This window comes from Crocodylus siamensis, chromosome 1 (genome assembly GCF_052110815.1).
Source record: "Crocodylus siamensis isolate JL-2025a chromosome 1, ASM5211081v1, whole genome shotgun sequence".
NCBI lineage: Eukaryota > Metazoa > Chordata > Crocodylia > Crocodylidae > Crocodylus > Crocodylus siamensis.
In genome coordinates this window covers 90787515-90808630 of record NC_143395.1, presented here as the reverse complement: position 1 = coordinate 90808630, position 21116 = coordinate 90787515, and the positions used below count along the sequence as shown (strand labels likewise).

Here is a 21116-nt window from a genome sequence, read left to right as displayed (position 1 = left end):
CATATTTAGCAAATCCTTATCTAGCAGAGAGAAGCTCTCAGGCTACATAAATAAATGCTCCCAGTTACTTTTGTTAAGTGAAACAGTCAAGTAGCCATTTTGCCTTGTCTTGTTTGCATTCTTCAGGAACATTTGGCAGTCTGCAAAATAATACAAGCATTTAAAGACAGGGCTGACCCTCAGAAGTGGCATGTACGTGTACTCCTGGAAGCTGAGTGCAGCTGAGAGGGGGAGGAAAAGAAAAGAGCTGATGAGCTTTGTGCCTTTGCTCCATATGGAACAAGAATGCTCTCTGGGTGATATTTAATGGGAGTTGTTCCTATTGCAATAATTACTTTTTAAAAATATTTTTTTCTTTAAAATATGAGATAAACACATGCAAAGACTTATATTTAAAAAAGAATTATTTCAGTAGCAAATTTAGCTTATGGATATCTGGACAATATTAATTCTGCCCTTTAGTGTATATGCATTATGATCCAGCCTGCAGTACACGGGCAACTCACAAATCTTTTTAAATGTGTTTATTCTCTCAACACCTTTGCAGGGTACCATCGCTGTAGTTTTATAAACTGAATTGTATAGAGACAAAGGACCTTTCTATATAGGGCAGTTCTGTGCTCAGTAAATGCACTAGACTAGCTCATTAAGTTTACTGAATGCTAAACATGTCCATGTAGGAAAGTAGTACTGAATAGGCGGTGTGCCATAAATTTGCGGCCTCTTACTGTGCATTGATTTCTCTATGTAGACAAGCCCTTAGTGGCTTGCCCAATCAGCACACTAACTTTTAACTTGACAGTGCTTGACATTATGACCTAATTAAATCATTTCACATTACTTAAATATATATATAACATTTTAAATACTTACATTGGTTTTCTTTTAAAATTAGTCAGATATACCTGAAGGTTTCATAAGGAAGTCAAGAAGTCTTATCTATATTTATATACCAACTTCCATCCTGAAGTAGGAAATGTTTTAATCTCATTTGGAAAACAACACATGAGGATCACTGTGTACACTGTGTACACAGCACCTCTTCTAGTTAATTGTTTAGCGCACAACTTAGATGAAAATTCTGTATCCAGTTCCAACAAAAAGGGGAATATTTGCAGATCTAAATAGTAATCCATTGGAATTTGGTCAGGCAACTGGGCAAGGCTGATTGATACTCCAGCTCTTGCAGGAAAAAGCTGTATAACATCTTCATTTATCATTCATGATAAGGAAATCGGTTATGGGTCTCAAAGAGAAGATGACAGCCTCTTCTCCAGCTCAGTGCCTTTTAACAAAGTATCTGTTCATTGCTAACTCAGAGAGGAGGGGATCCCAAGCAATAGTGAACATTCATCATGTAACACTAGACACTTTCAAGTCTCTCAAATAAGAAAGGCAGTTTTCACGTTTTATTGCACCATATGTTGGTATTAGTGAAAGTTGTTTTTCCCCCTTTGGACAATGTGAAACAATCTTCAGATATGAAAATGGTGAGATATGAAATTCTCTAACACACCCTTCCAAGAATACCCATTATAGTATTTAATTCACAGATTGAGAAATGCCACTACCAAGTTAGTCTGCTAAAATTAATAGGAAAATTAATCAGTCTGTGATGTTTAGTATATTGTTGTTAAAGATGGTTAAAAAGATTTTTTTTCCCTCTCCAGAGCTCAGGTTGGAAAATCTGTACTCTTTCAAAACCTTGATTGAGAATCACTGTGCTTTCTCTGAAGTAGCAAATGTTAATTTTTTAATTGCGATTCTCTTGCTAGAAAGCAGTGAGGCTAGCTTCCTTTCTTTGCCCCTGACAAATTCTGAATAACTAGGTTTTTTTTTTAACTCTACTACAAGCTGATTAGGGATCAGAATTCAGTAATTTTTGTTTTCTTTTTGTCTTGATACTATTTTGTATCTAGCAGCAAAGGGTTTTTTGACATCTAAAGACAAATTCCAGACTTCTTAACTTGCTATGCTAAGAGAAGGTTCACCGTCAAAACATTTCAATATTTAAAATCTTAGCTGAAACCTTTTAACATCTCCAAGGTGTCAGAAAATTGAAAGTAGGAAGGAAAAATACTTATTCTCAAAATCAAAACAATATATGGTAGCACAAGATAACCCATATTCTGCAATATATACAGATTACTGCAGTAAAATTTGTTTAATTTAGACTTGGCTATTAGTAAAATTAAAAACGAAGGTACTAAAATGTGAAACCTGTAGCAGTAGACTAGAGAATTTTTTTTCAAAGCAAAGTTATCTCAAAGTAGTTTTTTTCCTCAAAAGGATTTACTCTGTTTCTGTTGTACCTCTTCTCAGTGCAAGTAAAAATGTGAGGTATGTTAACAAGTAGAAAAAAGAAGATTTCTATTTTTAAAAGTTGAGAGGAAAATGGAGTTAGTGGGTCTGCATGTCTGGTTTCCAGCCTTCATTTTTGATAGGTAACAGAATTTTCCCCAAGTTTTAGTTCCTATCAAGTATTATAAAGATTTATCATCAAAAGTGAGCTTTGATTATAATAACATGCAAGGGAACGATTGTACTTTTTACAAATCATGTAAGAGCCCTAATAGAAGATACAGAAAACACACTGTACTTATTCTCCTATGGAACCAGAAGTTATGGGGAGAAGCTAAAGGCAGCTGTGGCAGCGTTTCTAGGAAGGACTTCCTCAATGCATGACTAGTAGGGCTGTGTGCAGCTTCAGTCCCTGATTTTGATTTGGCCTGATTTTTGGTGGCCAAATCTCCAAATCGAATTGGGAGACCCTTTAATCTCTCTGAATCAATTCGGAGCCTTCCGAATTGATATTTTCTACATACCTCTATGTACTACTATGAAGTACTTCCGGTCCACTTCCGGGTTCGCCACTGAGCACGTGAAGGGACCCCCCGCGCTCCTGTGGGATGCTCCATGCACCCCAGCATCACAGCATTCACAAGCCACTCTGGTACCTCAAGGTATGTAGAAAAAACATTTAAAGCTGTGTCTATGTATGAATCGCTGATTCTGCGAATCAGTATCAAATCTTCAGAATTGGATTCAGCCAAATCTAATCGGGGACGGTGATCCAAATCAACTAACTGAATCACTGTCCCTGATTTGGGCCAAATCCAAATTGACTAGGGCCCACTTCACACACCCCTAATAGCTATACTTCTGTCAAATGACATCACAAACTTAAACAGCTGCCCAGAATCTGTGTTGCCAGGGGTGTTTAGAGGTAGCAAAGAGAACATAAAGGTAGAGCTTAAAAACTATTAAATAACTATTGTTAGTCTTACTAAATGTTGGCAGGGAAGTACTATAATACAAATATGCAGATAGAAGGGCAAAGACTAACATCTACCACTTACAGAATAAGTTGGTAGACACTATGCATGCATGTCTCTACTCAGGAAAAAGTTTAGGTCCCAATCAAGCTTCCAACCGTGCCAGTGTGGGCCATATCCTTAAACAAAGTCCCAGTGAAATCAAAACAATTCTGCATGTGCTCATAAACTATGTTGACAAGACTTGAGATGGTGAATCAATCAGAGTGGGAACTGTCTCATTTCCAGGGATCTGGGTTTTCTGTTCACAGAGGAAAAATACAGATTTTCTCATTTAATGGAGACAAACACAGCTTTTCTTTTACAGGAGAAAAGGAGGCACTGGTAGGCTTCCAAATTACCTTAAAATTGTAAATATAGCAGTAAAATATGTTCAACTGATACCTGTATATATAGTTTCATAATTAGTAGGGTTGGAAGGGACCTGAGCAGATCATCAAGTCTGACCTCCTGCCATGGCAGGAAAGAGTACTGGGGTTAAAACGACCCCAACAAGGTGATTGTCAAGCCTTGTCTTAAAGACCCCTAGGGTAGGAGCCAGCACCTCTTCGCTTAGAAGTTGATTCCAGATCCTAGCTGTCCTGACAGTGAAGTAGCGCCTCCTGATGTCTAGTCTGAATTTACCTTCTGCCAGCTTGTGACCGTTATTTCTAGTCACTCCTGGTAGTGCTCGGGGAAACAGGGACTCCCCCAATGCCTGCTGGTCCCTTCTGACTAGTTTGTAACAGGCCACTAGATCCCCCCTCAGCCTTCTCTTGTGGAGGCTGAACAGGTTCAGGTCCCGTAGCCACTCCTCATAGGGTCTGCCCTGCTGCCCCCGATCATGCGAGTGGCCCTCCTTTGGACCCTCTCCATGTTATCCACATCCCTCTTGAAGTGCGGTGCCCTGATGACGTCGTTGAACAGTGTGGGCCTGAGGACCAAGCCCTGCAGAACCCCACTGCCCACATCCCTCCAGGTCGAAAATGACCGTCCACCACCACTCTCTGGGTGCAGCCCTCCAGCCAGTTGGCGACCCAATTGACTGTGTAGGTGTTGACACCACAGTTCCCCAGTTTCTTAATGAGAATGGGGTGAGAGACAGTGTCAAAGACCTTCCAAAAGTCCAGAAAGACTATGTCCACTGCTACCCCTGCATTTAAGATTTGGTGACCTGGTCGTAGAAGGCCACCAGGTTGGTCTGACGGGACCTGCCTCTAATGAACCCGTGTTTGTTGCCCCAAGCATAATCTCCCCTGCTGGCCCCTCGTGGACATGTGCCAGAATGATTCTCTCAAAAGGCTTACCCAGGATCGAGGTAAGACTAACTGGCCTATAGTTCTCCGGGTCCTCCTTCCTCCCTTTTTTTGAAGGTGGGAACCACATTGGCCCTCTTCCAGTCCTCTGGCACCACACTGGAGTACCACGAGTGCTCGTAAAGCCGTGCCAGGGGTCCCGCAATGACCTCAGCTAATTCCCTCAGCACTCTGGGGTGGAGATCGTCCAGACCAGCTGATTTAAATATAGTAGGGTTTAATTTTAATCGTGGAAAAATGTGGATTTGGAGGCATTTTAATTAGAGAATTTGAGATTTTTAAACAGAGAAAACCAGGATCCCTGCTCATTACAAACCTATAGAACTGTTAGCATACTTGCATGCTTTGTTAAATATTTTTTGTACTTTTAAAGTAATTTCCTTTTAATGGATTTCTAAGCACTTTACAAATACTGGCTTTCAGCACAGGAAGAATTATTCTACTGAATTGCTCCCCACTTGAAAATAGGGAAAGTGGTACAGAATAGTTAAGGGTTACATAGGAAATCTGTATCAGCACCTGGGAATAGGACCATGATCTTCTGGGTTCCAGTTTTCTATTTTTGGCTATAAAACTATCCTTTTCTTCTTTTATGCTACTCTATAAGGACAATACAAAATGGATGAGCACAGATAATCCTAAGATTAATTTCCCTTCAAATTGGCAGGAATGAAGCTGTTTACAATAATAACCTGTTTGTATTATAAACCAGATTACTAGAAATGAGTTTGTTGAAGCTACTGGACTGCAACTCCTAACTAGTTTAACAAGATGCGATAACAGTATTTCACTTATAGGCAATAAAATGTTGCATTCCAAAAACCTGATGAGATCCATATGCTGTTCCTTATCTTTTTAAATATATAATGAAATAGATTTTAATTTAAGGTTATAAAATTTACAAGATTTTTGTATGTGCTGGTAAATGAGAGATCCTGTTCTAACAAAGGACCAGATCCAGGTTTCAGGGAATTTTTGGTGTTGTTCTTGTTGCACTTACCATGAGAAAAATCAAACTCACAGTTGGCGAACAATCCCAAAAATAATGTGTTTATATTATTATAATATTTCTCTTTTTTCCTTCAGCTATGACCCAGATATTTTGTTAGGATATGAGGTCCAGATGCATTCCTGGGGTTACCTCTTACAGAGGGCTGCTGCATTAAGTGTTGATTTATGCCATATGATTTCTCGGGTACCAGGTGAGTTACTTTATAGACCATAATACTTGGATTCTATACACAAAAAAAATTAAAAATGTATTGTAGAGGTGTAGGCTGTAGCTATGTTTGTCTAAGGACATGGGCAGACAAGGTTCTTTGGGTGAATCTCATATCTTTTATTAAACCAACTAACTAGTTGGAGAACAATTTTTACTTAAGCTTTAGGGTTCAAAAAACCTTCTTCAGGCTATGGAAGTTTCAGCAGTTGATGTGTGCTCTTACTGGATGGGATGAAAAGTAAAAACGCCAGAGGCAGTGCCGGTATGCACACAAGACAGGCAGTCAGTGAAGATGTAGATTGATGAGTCAGTAGGTGAGAGACAGGCTGGGTGTGGGGGAGAGAAGGGGGATGAATAGTGGAGAAGTACCTGGGAAGTCAGATGTCATGCAGGTTATAATGTGTCATAAATTCACTGTCTATATTTAGTCCGTGATTTTTAGTATCCAGGAAGTTGATGAAGTGGAGTTCATAGGCTCATCTCTGGGAAGTGTTTTGTAAGTTTCCTTTGAGGATCAGGACTGAGAGACTGAAGAGAAAGTGGTTTTCTTGTGAGAAGGTGCCCCCACAGGTAATTGGGTATTGCCGTCTTTGATAGATTTCCTGTGTGCGTTCATTCTGGCGCGTGGTTGTTTGGTGTCTCCTATGTATTTTCCATCAGGGCATTTGGTGCACTGGATGAGATGTATTACATTTCTGGAGGTGCGGCTGTTAGATCCAGGAATTCTGATGGTTCTGTTGTGGGATGTAGTGATTGTGGGAGTGGTGGAGATGTTGGCAGGTTTTGCATGTCTTGTCATGCCATGGTCTGGATCCATTTGGTGTGTTCTCGGTCTGAGGAAGTTTGCTTCTGGTGATGAGGTTGGCAAGGTTCGGTGCTTGTTTGAAAGCTAGGATGGGTGGCTCTGGGAAGATCCCTTTAAGAACAGGTCTCTTTCTAGTATGGGTTGCAGGTGTTTAAGGATTTTATGTAGGGGTTTGAGGGAGGGGTGATATGTCATAACCAGTGGTGTACGATTTGTGGCGGGTTTTCTTCTGTACTGCAGCGGTTCTTCACGTGGTATCTGGGTGGCTGTATCAAACGTGTGATCTATCTCTCTGGATGAGTGTCCTTGTTGAGTGAAAGCCGTTTTAATATTGGTGAGGTGGCAATCCCGGGTGTTCTCTTCAGTGCAAATTCGGTGGTATCTGAGGGCTTGGCTGTATATCACAGCTTTTTTGGTGTGTTTAGGGTGATTGCTGGTTCTGCGCAGATATAGTTTCATAGTTGGTAGGGTTGGAAGGGACCTAAGCAGATCATCTAGTCTGACCCCCTGCCATGGGTAGGAAAGGATGCTGGGGTCAAATGACCCCAGCTAGGTTGCTATCTAGCCTTCTTTTGAAGACTCCCAGGGTAGGGGCAAGCACCCACTTCCCTTGGAAGTTGGTTCTAGCTCCTAGCCACCCTGACAGTGAAGTTGTGCCTCCTGATATCTAGCCTGAATCTACTCAGTCAACTTATGGCCATCATTCCTTGTTACCCCCAGTAGTGCTCAGGGGAACAGGGACTCTCCCATTGCCTGCTGGTCCCCCTTGGCAAGTTTATAGGTGGCCACCAGATCCCCTCTCAGCCCTCTTTTGTGGAGGCTGAACAGGTTCAGGTCCTGTAGCTTCTTCTCGTAGGGCCTGCCCTGCTGCCCCCTAATCATGCGAGTGGCCCTCCTTCAGACCCTCTCAATGGACATCCCTCTTGCAGTGCAGCACCCAGAACTGGACGTAGTACTCCAGCTGTGGCCTGACCAATGTTACGTAGAGGGAGAGGATCACCTCCTCGGACCTGCTCGTGATAAATCTGTGGATGCATGACAAGGTGCTATTAGCCTTCCTGACCGCATCCCCACATGTGTACATATACACCTATGTATGTTGGTCTATGAGTTGCTTGTATAACAACTGTAATTTATCATTCTGGATACTGATCATTGTGTCTAAAAAGGACATGTTAGTGCTGGAGTATTCAAGAGATAGTTAGATGGATGGATGGTGATTGTTGAATTTCTGATGGAACTCAATCAGAGATTACAGGTGTTCAGTCCAAATGATGAAGAAGTCATCAATATATTTTTAAGTATAGCAAGGGTTTGATGGTCCGGTTCTTGAGGAAGTCTTCTTCCAGGTGGCTCATAAAAAGGTTGGCATACTGTGGGGCTTTTTTTGTGCCCATAGCTGTTCCCATCTTCTGGAGGAAGTGTTGGTTATTAAAAGTGAAATTGTTGTGTGTGAAGGTGAAGTGTTATAAGGTCAGTAATATCTTTGGGTCTGTATTCTGAGTTGTAATCTTGTTCCTGTAGATATGCAAGGCAGACTTGGATGCCATCCTGGTGTGGGATGTTGATATATGGGCTGGTAACATCCATGGTGGCTAGGAGGGTGTTGCTGGGAAAGTGGTCTATGTTTTTAAGTTTCCGTAGAAAGTCTGTAGTGTCTTGGACAAAACTTGCTCTGTGGGTGACAAGCGGTTTTAGGATTGATTCAACGAAACTTGATATTTCTTCAGTTAGGGTCCCATAGTTGGGTATGATGGAACTGCCAGGGTTGCCTTGTTTGTGGATTTTAGGGAGCATGTAAAAAGTCCCTGGGTTAGGCAGCGGGGGATCAAGGTCTGTAGTTTTTCTTGTAGTCCTGTTGGAAATGATTGGATGGTACTGTTGAGTTTCTTGGTGAAAAGGCGAGTAGGATCTTCTTGTAGTTCTTTGTAGTAGGTGGTGTCAGAGTTGTGTGTTGGTTTCTGTGTATAGTCTCCATGGTTTAAGATGACTATGGCTCCTCCTTTATCTGCTGGTTTTATTTCTATTTGGTGGTTAGATCTTAGTGATTCTATGGCCTTTTTCTCTGGTAGAGAGAGGTTGTTACGGTGGTGTGTGTTTGTTGATTATTTCATTGTTCATTCTTTCCCTGAAGCAGTCATTGTAGTGGTCAAGATTAGGGTTTCTTCCACTGTGAGGTGTCCAATCTGATGGTTTTTTGGGGTTGATCTTTTCCTGAGTGTTGTCAGAGGATGAGTTGTTGTTGGAAGTGGTTTCAGTTTGGTTGTGGAAGTATTCCTTGAGGCAGAGGCATCAGAAGAATTCTTCTAGTTCTCCACATTGATTTTGTTAGGGTATTTTTCTGGGCAGAAATTTAGGCCTTTAGAATGGACAGATTTTTCAGTTTTGGTAAGCGTGTGTGTGGGGAGATCTGCTGTTTGAGGGTTGGTTGCTGTTTTCAGTTTCAAGTCTGAGGTTGGAATGTTGTAAGTGGTTGGTGTTGTTCCTCTGGTTGTTTTGTGGCTGGGGAGCTTGTTCTTCAAGTAATATTATCAGGGAAGATGATTGGATTTCTGTCTTTTAAAAGTATTATAAAAGTATTATAATGTATTATTAAATGTATTATAATACATTTAAATATATATATAAAATACATTATAATACATAATATGTATTATAATGTATTATAATATTCCATGTATGAAATCTAATTTATTGGAGGATCATCGTGAATTGGAGGATCATCTTAAGGCAGTTGGCGGGGGGAGATGAAGGGTCCAGTAATGGGCAGGCTGTGGTGGGGACAGACAATGGAGAAGTCCGTAGGGGGGCACATGGTAGAGCAGGCGGTGGAGGGTAGTAATGGGGGAGGCAGAGAGGCAGGCAGCCTTCCCCTTGCTGCCTGTATTCTCCCCACATACCCCCATCATGCCTACCCCTGCTGCAGCCTTAAGCTGCCCCAGTTCCTTCCACTTCCCCTGTCCCCACCTCCCTCTTGCCCCTCCACACTGCTTCTGCTCCCCACCCCCACTCCAGGCTTGGGTCCCTGCCTCCCGTTCTTGTCTTCCCCACCAAAGCTTCACCCACCCCCTGCTGCCCCTGCCACCCCCCTTTCTTTGCACTGGCAGACTCCATCCCTGCTATAACCTAGGGTACAGAGCATGGCTCCAGCCCAGCCCTGTAGCAGCTGCATGGAGCCAGCACTACTGCAACAGGGCCAGGCTGGAGCACATGCTCCTGACTGTGAGGACAGAGCCTGCTGGCATAGAGCAAAGGTAAGGAAGAGTGCAGCAGAGGGGAAGAGGGGGCGAAGCAGTGCAGGGTAAGATTGGGGACTGTGGGGGAGGAGTGGCGGGGCATGCAGCAGCAGTGGCTCTGCCCTCCACTACCTCATGCTTGATTGTAAGGCAAGGGTCTTTTTTTCCCCCTTGTTAAAGGGGCACTCATCTTCTAATCAAGTAAATCCACTATTTGGATATATAGCTATAGCAACAAAAGTTAAGAAGAGAAAAGAAATGAAGTATAGATCTTTTTGCATTTTTTTTTTTTTATTTTGAGGTGGTTCTAGCAATTCTCTCTGTATTAAATTCTACTTCTGGGTACACTTTCACTCTATTTGTGAAAATGGAATCTCCTGGAATAGCAGTATTCATTGGGATCAGCCAAGTTCTTTCTTACTGCCCTTGGCTACAAGATGGAACACTGCAAAGTTCACATCTCTGCACAATATATCATGGTATTTTCTAATGTAATTAATTTCAGCCTTATTCCTGCTGGCAAAAAAGATAGAAAAATGGTAAGGTTAGAGGAAATTTTCGAATACAGGAGGTGCCTGGGACTCTGATCTGATCCTTCTGATGTCTGATTGCCGCATGGTCACTGTGTACAACATACATTCTCAGCAGAATCAGTTTTTAAAAAGTGATAGTTAGTTAATGCACATTAAAATAGGCTAAAGCATTAAGCGTCACTTAACCATTGGTGCTGGTGCATGTGGCAGGGGTTTTATTTTTATTTTATTCTGTGCTCCCTAAACTGAAATGGTGGAGAATAGATGAAAACCCTGAAAACTAAACCATTTCAATTTTTCCATCATGTTATGGCAAGGGGCCCGATCATTTTTGTGATTAGACCCTGAGCTGCAGGGGGCCCAGTCCTTTCCTCCATGGCAGTACCCACCAGGCTACCTGACTGGGTGCTGTCCCAGCTTAGAGGCAGCACCTGGCCCAATCTAACTCTTAAAATAAAGAGCTTTCAGTGCTGATACTGTGCAGCAAGGAGGTAGCCCTATGCGCACATATCTGTAAGCTACCTTAGTCTCCCTGACAGCAGTGCATAGGGCAGCCCTGACTGGCTGCCCCAGATTGCCTTTGGTCAGTCTGTGTTTCCTTGCAACACAGTGTGGGAATTGCGAAGGGGACATGTTCTGTTCCCTGCTGAAACAGTAGAATATGAGAAGTGACACTGTTTTCCTGGACAAGAGAGGGGGTGGATGCTGAAGGAAGCACAGCATGTACAGACATTCACTATCTTAGGTTACGCATGGTATTTTTTTCCTGGACTGGTCATTTTTGCTCCAGGAGAAAGATCCTGATAATCTTTACACTCATGATTTTCAGCTGGAACAGCACCAACTCTCCTAGGAGAAACTGAATGTCTGCATGTGGCCTGTGTTAGAGGTGTTGTCCATATGTATTCCAGCATCTGTCTGCCTTTCCTGAAGTTGTGGAACCTTTGGCAGTCTGGGTTCATTTTAATGAAGGAATGGGATTTTTGGAGAGACTGCCTTTTATGCCGTTGTCAGTGACACAGGTACTGGAGTTTAGAAATTATTCCAGTCTTGTACATAGGGGAAACATGCACCCTCCAAAATATAATTTAGGTAGGTAGGACAGCTTTAAGACCCACAGTTGTTGCATGATAAGTAACTTCTTTTTTGACCCAGAAGTTGGAAAGAAAGGAATGGATTGCTGTATGGGTATGCCTTTCCTGAAAAGCTGCATGCAGTAAGTGTGCACATATATGTGTGAGAGATTATGATTCTGTGTATGGGTAAACTCTGTTACTTTGTGGCCTCTCTCCCTACAGGTGAAATGGGACACTGAATATTTCTGTTGTAAATGCAGAATACTTATCTGTGTTGTTAATACAGTGTGAGGCACCTGAAAGAAATGTAAAGACTGGTAGAAAAGTTGAAAGAGGAGAATATTTGATAAAGGCAGTGGGGGAAAACTGTTAAGTAGGCTGACTTTCAGGAGAATGTTTGCATAAATTATGGGGGTTATAATGGCTATAGAAAAAGAAAAAAGACTAGATATATTTAAACATTGCAGGAGGTACAGAAAATAGCAGCAGCTATCACCTTGATTTACTTGTGCAACTGACCATTCAGAGGAAAATCCTTATTTTTGCTCTCTAAAAGTATGGAACAGTAAGCAAAATACAAACTGTCTTTTCGATTTTGACAATGTGCATGACAAGCTGCTAACTTTTATCTGTAGTCAATGCCTGGGGTCAGCAGCCTATAGCTGGATCTAGCCTGTGAAGATCCATTCTGGCACAGGGGATCTTCAGCATGCAACCACACTATGCCACTCATGCCCTCTATAGCACCCTCCCTGTTATTCTCTTGTTCCCGCACTTACCTTCATGGCAGAATTTGCTTCTCTTTGTTGCCACTGGGGACGGAGATCAGTGACAAACTCTGGGGGAGAAGACAGATTTGCAATTCACAGTACAAGAGCCTGTAGCAGTAAAAGGTTGTTGACCCCTGGTCTGTGGTTTTATTGTTAAGATGTGTTATTGGCAAATGAGTGTTGAAATATTGTTCATCAAGATGCAAGTTTGAGCAACTGCATAAAAAAAAGTTTTATGTTCTATGAAGCTCTGGTAGGATTGTACAGAATTCTCCCTTGTGTATTTTCTACAATCTTTTATGGATGCTCAGAAGTGAAAGATAGCGAATAAGTTGCCTCCTGAGAGGCATTCAAAAGTAAATTTACATAATGCTTTCTGATAACACAAGCTTTATACCTAATTTCTTATCTACCCTGCAAAAATGTTTTCTCTTTTGTGTTAGTACATGGTAGGCAGTTATTTTGGCTGGAAGGTCACTTAATTAGTTTTGGTGAACTATCAAGGTCTGTATACACAATCTTTTAAACAAATTATAGATTAAAAAATAATATTCTAAAATCAAACATTTACTATAAAATTTTATTTTCAAAAATAATTTTTGTCCTGATTTATGTGTTTGAGTAGTGGATATAGAGGTGATTGTATAATATTTCAAAATAAAGTCTTACTCTTATATTGTGTGTGCTCATCACGCTGGGCGGGCAGAGTGGGGGGAAGGTGGCCTGGAACTGGAGCTAGAGCTGGAGCTTCGCACAGTGGGGCAGAAGCCGCCTGGCTGCAGCTTCTCCCCTGCCTGGCTGGGTGCGTAGTACCTGGCACATGTCCCCATGGCTTCCCCATATCAGTTGCTGCCCAGAGCAGCACAGCAGGGTAGGAGAAGGAGCTGCTGGGGGTGGGGAAGCGGGGGGGCGGGGCTGAGTAGTATCCAGGTGGCTGCAGCCGCATCAGGAGCAGCCCCATTGGAAAGCTGTATGCATGGACTGCCCCAGGTTGGAATGGGCAGGGCTCAGTCCTATGCCAAGCACTGCAAGGGCAGCTGCAGGCTGGATCTGTCCCACGGGCTGTATTTTGCCTACCCGTGTATTAGGATACTGTATAGGAACATAACTGAACAATTAGGTCAGACAGGGGAGTGCAGCAAGCAACTAAATGATAGGCACACCACTTGAATTGTGAAAAGATGTTCTAGAACAGCTTCTGCTCTGTAATTCTAATTAAATGGAATGAGCTTGGAGAGGAGAAAGTTGGGGAGGAAGGAGGATATAAAAGTGAATTGATGAATGTATTAAACTGTTTCACTGTTTCATGCTGAACTGTGAAATTAATATAATGCATTTTTAAATTATCCCTATTAAGGAGAAATCCCAACTGTATACCCTCTGATAATATAACAAAAAAAATTTTGGGAAAGGCACACAAAGAAGGTACTCTTTTCCTATGTGGCATGGCATCCCTTCAAACCCTTGGGACAGAGGCCACTTCTTTGTGTTGTGCAGCAGGAGCATGTTTGACACCATTTCAGTACTGTGCCATTGAACCAGTGTATTCCCGTTAAGGTATATTGAAATGGAGCCGTTTCAATGAAACCAAAATTACAGGCTGAAACAGACATGCGTAATGGGCGGGGGGTGGGAATAAGGGGAGATGGTTTGGTTTCAAGACTTTTGAGGTTTTTGGTAAATAATGTGTTTTAATCAGTAATATGGAAAATATCCTAAAACCTATATTTCTAGGAAGGTCATAGAATTTCCCAAGAGAATATTTTTATATAGCTTGTATTTTAACTTTTCTCAGTGTATACTTTTTTCATGTTCTTAGATGACAAGAAACAGAACAGATTTGCACCTGAGCTAGATGAATATGGGTCAGAGGCAATGAGCGAAATCAATATTGTTGGACGAATCATCCTAAATATTTGGCGAATGATGAGACATGAGGTAAGATGAAATAAAAATAGGTCTTTAAAAAAGTGTATTAAGAGGTAAAGATGGTTTTTGTTTTTAATTGCATTTGATTATCTCATGCTGCTGCTATTTGGATTTACATCCCATTCGATCAAGAAAGCCTTTGGCAAAGTTTATGGTAGATTAGTGCTGTAATGCATGTTGTTTTACTCACAACTTGTAGAGTTTTATGATGTTTGCACACACAACTGTTTGTTGTTTAAGACATTCCAGGGATTCCATTTCAAACTGAAACAAAATACTGAAATCCTGGTCTTTTCCTTTTCAGCAATGTTTCTTAGTTATTTCTTGTAATTTCATTATGTCCAAGTGAATTTTAGAGATTGCTAGTACAGTTCTTTCACTGACTGAAATATTTGAATTTGTTTTGCACTGTCAAATCTGCTCACTGTTTTGCTGTTCCATATGTTACAGGTTAGCCTTCTTGGAAAATCACTTTAACTTATGCCCTAATCAAATTCCAGTTTGGTAACTGTAATCAACTTAATATTAACTATATTTTTCTTTTGTAGAGAAAAAATCTCCCTTTCTGTCCTAAGTAGTTGTTTAGTTCCTGTGGACTATGAAATTTGTAATGATTTTCTTGTAGATAACTGCAGTTCAGTAATAAATTCCTATTTGTAGTTTAAATCTGAATAAATTTGTAAAAAGGTTTAGGATTCTTCTGAACTGAAACACTATAATTACTGAATCATTATCACAAATATCTTGTTTTTGTAGGTGAATCTAACCAATTATGCTTTTGAAAATGTGGGTTTTCATGTTCTTCACCAGCGTTTTCCTCTATTTACCTCTCGAGTTTTGTCTGATTGGTTTGACAACAAGACGGACATCTACAGGTAATGATCTGATTGATGAGGAATTCATCATCATTTTTAATGTACATTTTTAATGTACATTTTTAAGTACATTTTTCAACTTAAGGTGAATCCACCCTCAGACAGGAGTACAGTGAAAAAATAACAAAGCTAGCCACTGGCACATGGAGCTCTGCACAGACTGATTTGCCCTGTTTTTTCAACTGCACTGCAACCAGAAGTGTGGATCTGCCCCCACTGTAGTGTTGCTTTCCTTATGAAAAAGTAACCGTGAGATACAGCATGCATTTATTTATTTATTGTATTTTATTCATGTTGAAGAAGTATAGACTGCTCTTTTTTTAATCCTTCACATTTAATGTAGTAAGTGGCATTTACCGAAGGCTTTTAACAAAGTATCCCTACTATTCAAGCTTTCACTGTCTACTTTAGTTGACTAATATTTGACACAGCCTATCCACCAAGTCAGGCATTTGATTAAAAAAAAATAAACCTCTGAACTATAAAATGCATTCTTTTATAATATAAACTTGTGTACTTTAAATATTAAGTCTGATTAGATGTTTGAGGCCTCATTGGACTAGATGCATTCACTAGTATTTTTGATTTGTGATGTGTGTTTTATATAGGGTCAAAAGGTATGTGTTATATATGATCTATATATAGTACAGACCACAATAATACTAAAGTACTGACTTGATACTATTCCATGATATTTCTATTTTGTTCTTTTTTTATAACGCGACTAGTTTTTGAAGGTGACTGTGCAATAAATATTATTTTTAAATTTATAAACAAACATGCCATACTGTAAACATACAAGGCTACCTCTGTACTTCATGGAGACTGTAGACATCACTTTATAGCCAAACCACAGTTAGCTTTTACAAATGGATGAAACAAATATAGTAATAATTAGCCAGGGTAATAATTCCTGTCCTGTCCCCTCTACACAGATTTTCTTGCCCTTGGTGAGAAGGAAAAGGAGACTTGGAAAAAAGACTTCATCCTCCCACTGATTCGCAAACTTCATAGCAATAAGAACAATTAAAGCAAACAAGAACAAAAGATTCTTTGGACTTAAGGTTTCTAAAAGTCCACTATTGAGTTAAAATTTTAAATTAGCCAGTTGGAAACGGGCCTCAAATTCTGTTCATGCATCCCTTCTTTCAGGACTTTTTAGGAAATATATAATGAATATATAATCCTTTTAAAGATCCATGTGGGTGTACACACACAACTTAGAAAGAGATTTTAAATGGTCTTTCTATGTCCTCAACTTGCAGAACCACAAACTTTCATATATTATAACGTAATTTTATAAGCATATCTTGTAGGACACTCTGTTTTCCAGTCTGCAAACTTCATCCATAAATGTATGCAATTTGAGTAGATGGTGGCAGTGTTTATACATGTGATTAGACTTCCTAGCTGGACTCTTCATAACCTATATGCTTTCTTTAACAGATGGAAGATGGTTGATCATTACATTAGCCGGGTCCGTGGGAATCTCCAGTTGTTAGAACAGCTGGATTTGATTGGCAGAACCAGTGAAATGGCCAGGCTTTTTGGAATCCAATTTTTGCATGTATTAACGAGAGGTTCCCAGGTAAGATTAAAAACTTCCTTTATGCTTCTCAGAAACATTGTGTGAAGTTTGTTTTACTCCTTTAGTGGTATATATTTACTTTTTTTTCTTGTTGTGTGCAAAGGATCATATTATACAACAGAAGATTTAAAATATTAAGTAAAAAATAATAAAGGAATTCAAATGCCAGAATGAATCTATTGAACAGTCTGTGTAATAAGCATGTAACTTAGCAGTGCCTATAGTAAAAGTTGTCCAAAGTGTATCCTTTTCACAGAATGCCTTCGGTGACGTAATGAATTTTGCTGTATAAGCTCAGGTAAGGATTTTAATGAACCAGCTGCATGGATTGCACTTCTATGGGCTGAAATTTTCCCGTTTTGTCTTTGCCTGAAAATGGAAGTGAAAGTTTTTCGGAAGGATGGTTAAGCATACTCAAGAAGATTTGAGAGGGTAATCTTGTGCGGAGATTTGTGGAATATATTTTACATTACACATTCTCATGAGGTAGAGCACTAAAGAAAGATGTGCAACCAGAGGCCAGGGATTTGCTAGAGCAGGGGCGGGCAATTTTTTTGGCTAGGGGTGCTGCTTAACAAGTTTGGTGAGCTGTTGAAGGCTGCAGGGTGGCTCTGCCTCTTGACAAGCACCCTGCCCCCTGGTCACCATTTTAGGACCAGAAGTCCCACCACCTAATCTCTGACCTTTGCCACTGGAAGTCCCTCCCCTTGCTCTGGAAGTACTCCTTTTGTGAAGGGGGTTTGCCATCTTGGAACCAAAAAAAAAATCAAATGATGTACTAAAAATCAAACATCCGTAATAACGTATTTTAATTTTATTTTAAAAAAATGTTTTCATCGGGGGGGGGGTGTAAATAAATAAAAAAAGTGATTCCATAATAGCTCAAAATGTAGTCTTACTCTTGTATATTGAGGGGGGTGTGGGTGGGTATGGGGTTTGTGGGTATGCAAGGGAAAATTTGGTTGTGGAGTTTACAGGGGAGGGTTTGAGGGTATGGTGGGATATGCATGGGAGCCCCCTGTGCGCACCCCTCTGAGCCAGTCAGCACCTGCCCCCACCTCGCAACAAGGCGGAGCCCACATGCCCTGTGGTGCCTCCCTGCCAGTGCCACTAGCGCACAGCCCCAGCACACCCTGTGCTCACTTCACACTGCCCAGCCCTGGCACATTCTGCCAGCCCTGGTCTTGCAGCGGAGCTGGGGTGGCTTCTTGCAGCTGCTGCTGCTTCTGGCCCCAGCCCCGTGTTAGCAACAGAGACCAGCACACACAGAGCCTGACTCCATGTGCACCCCACTGCTCCGGGCTTGCCCATCTGGGCTGAGCAGCAGCAGCTGAGCAATGCAGGGGAAATGCAGCCCCTCTCCCTCACCACTTCCAGGCAGTTCTTGGTGTGGTCTCCCAGAGCCCGTGCAGCACTGCTCTATGTCTCCATCACCACCACCTCTGGTCTGCCCTGCGGCTGCTCTGCAGTGTCACCAATGCCACGCTGGGCATCCCAGAGGCAGTGGTGACAGAGGTGCAGGGCAGCCTGGTGTGTTGTGGGCTCCAGGCGGCTGCACCAAGAACTGCCCGGCATCAGCAAAAGAAAGAGGGCGCTTTTCACCTGCACCAAGCAACAGTTTCTGCCTAGCTGCTGCCGCTGCTCAGCCCAGATGAGTGAGCATGGAGCAGGTGCTGGGGCCCAGGCTCAGCAGTAGTGGTACAGGAGAGAAACTGATCCTTAGCATGGGGTAAAAGCATGCCCACCACCACCACCACCCCAGGCACTTACTTGTGTAGCTGCCGAGAGCCCACATAGTGCTGCCCTGTGTCTGCTCTGGTTTGCCACTGTTGCCCCACCAGGTAACCTGGAGGTGACTGACATACCATATACAGAAGGCACCCCAGCACACTTATACCAGGAAGCTCCTAAGGCGGCAAGGGGGAGGGGCTGCTTTTTACCCCACACTGAGCAGAAGTTTCTCTCCTGCACCGCTGCTGCTGAGCCTAGGCAGGCAAGCCCGGAGCAGGGGGGAGGGCGCACAGAGTCGGGGGCTGTGTATGCTTGTCCCTGCCACTACCTCAGGGCTGGGGTCAGCGGTGGCAGTAGCTGTAAAGGAGCCTCTGCTGCTCAGGCTGCCTAGAAAGGCAGTCCGGCTGTGGAGCCACCCCAGCCACGCTGTGTGCCCAGGGGGCAGCAGGATGCGCCTCAGCCAGAAGGGACCTGCTGCAGGCCAGACAAAGCCCCTCTCGGCTGGATTTGGCCCACGGGCCATATCTTAGCCACTCCTGTGCTAGAGCCATGACCACACTAAGGGTAAAAACACTTTATCTGTTTATGTGGGATTCCCCAGGTCCTGTGCCTCCAAACTAGAACCAACACAGGCTTTTTCTCTTTATGGAAAAATTACCCTGGAGACCCCAGAGGGCCTGCAGTGGGGAAAGTCAGGCGAGTGCTCCTGGGGCTTAGGGGGCCTGATCCTGGACAGCCGTTCCTGAGATGCACAGGACTGGGCCCCCAGAGCACCCCACCCAGGGCACATGGGGAGTTTCTGGCCTAAAATGCAACTAAAAGCAGTCCTGAAGTGGGTATGTGTTTGGCCAGACCTCAAAGTGGTTGATAAGACGAAGTACTGAACTGTTGTTCTGGAGCAGTGCTTACAAATAGGAGCACCAGAAGCAGAAGCTGCATTTTCTATCTTTGCCATTCCTTTCTCCCCTCACCTGCTTCTAGGAAGCAGGTTTGACCTATAAAACAGCAATTTAATCTATAATACCATCTAAAAGACTATCAAGCAAGGGTATCTCTTGTAAGAACACTTTCCTTCTGAAGATAAAGGGAATTAGGTGGAATTAGAGGTGTTGTTAATATTAAGACTTATTTTAATGCTTTACATGTCAGGTATTTTAACTGATTTTTTCCTTCTTTTTACAAATCTTTACTGAAAAGCTAAACAAAATTTTATTGACTTTTTTGCACTGGAACTAAACAGTCCAAGGCTTATGTGTGCAACCCCACACCTTGATTAACTGTTTAATGGTGTACAGTGCCAAGAAAACATGTTAACACCTTTGACTCCCTGGGCCTGTGTTTTCCATTGTAATCAACAGTAAGCCCCATTGTAGTGCAGTGGTTGAATGTCCAGTGCTTGAAGCAGAGGGCCGCATATAACAGTGAGGAGAGAAATATTCACTGTTCACCTTTCAACTTGTCTACCAACTTGAATTTTTATCCCTAGAGGTTCTTTACCTCCTGTTATCTGTATGTTTGGGTCAGAATCAAGATTACACAGAAAAATTTTTGCTTTGGTATTATTAAATACTCAGCTTTGCAGCCCTACTGTTTTTTAAATTTAGGTTTTGTATGGAGTGTATATATTAACCGATACAAAAGGTAACAAAGCACCACATGAGTAATGTTCTAATCTCAAAACTTTCTGCTCTTCCTCCTCTTCTATGTATACTTCAAGAGAAGACTGGACAGTCACCTTGCTGGGGTCACCCCAGTTGTCTTTCCTGCTTGGTGCAGGGAGGCTGGACTCAATGAGCTTCCAAGGTCCCTTCCAGCTTACATTCTATGAATCTAATTTTATAGTGCTATACTATTGTAACATTACACTACTCTGGTTGGAGTTGTTATTCAAATAATGCCTTTGTGGAATACCTTTCTCTGACTTTTAACTTAAAGATGCAGACAATTCTGAGTAACTTGTATGCAAAGAAAACCTGAATGTTTCTTTAAAACATATTTTTCCCCATCTTACATAATTATATGAAGCCAAAGAGATTTTCTTTAACCTCTCAAGGAAAATAGCACTTTTTTGTTCTGCCCAAGCATATATTAGCTCTCAGGCTAAAATGTGAAAACAAGGGTTTTCTGATTATATAACAGGGGTGGGCAATTATTTTGGGTGGGGGGCTGCTTAACAAGCTTTGGCAAGCTGTTGAGGGCTGCATGGGTAACCCTGCCCCTTGACAGGTGCCCCACCCGCTGGTCACCATCTTGGGACTGGAAGTCCCGCCTCTGACCGTTGCCACCAGAAGTCTGCCCCCTTGCCCCTGGAAGTACTTCGGAGAATAGGGTTTGCTATCTTAGAACCAGAAAAAAAAACAAATTATGTACTAAAAATCAAATACCCATAATATTATATTTTAATTAAATTAAAAATATTTTTTGTCTTGATACCTGTGTGTTTGTGCTTTATATGTAGAAGTGATTGCATAATAGCTCAAAATGTAGTCTTACTCTTGTATAGTATGTGGAGTGTGTGCAGGCATGTTGGGGGGTGTGGGTGGGTGGATGTGGGGTTTGTGGGGAGCTGTGGATGTGTATGTGTGGGGTATTTGTGGGTTGTGCGATTGTGTCTGGAGGAAGGTGTGGCTGTGTGGTTTGCAAGAAGGGTTGCAAGGGGGGAGCCAGTCGGGCCCTTGTCCAAAGCTTCATGGCTGCGTTTGCACTCCAGCAGCTCCTGCT

At 42.0% G+C, this 21116-nt stretch overlaps 1 protein-coding gene across 1 annotated transcript in view; it reads left to right on the top strand.

The window, feature by feature from the left end:
- Positions 1-21116, top strand: part of REV3L (REV3 like, DNA directed polymerase zeta catalytic subunit) — a 209912-nt gene that overhangs the window by 161673 nt on the left and 27123 nt on the right. The window contains exons 19-22 of the mRNA XM_090038057.1: positions 5717-5832; positions 14092-14210; positions 14958-15076; positions 16523-16664. Of these exons, the coding sequence (XP_089894183.1) occupies positions 5717-5832; positions 14092-14210; positions 14958-15076; positions 16523-16664 (496 nt within the window). The remainder of the gene's footprint in view (positions 1-5716; positions 5833-14091; positions 14211-14957; positions 15077-16522; positions 16665-21116) is intronic.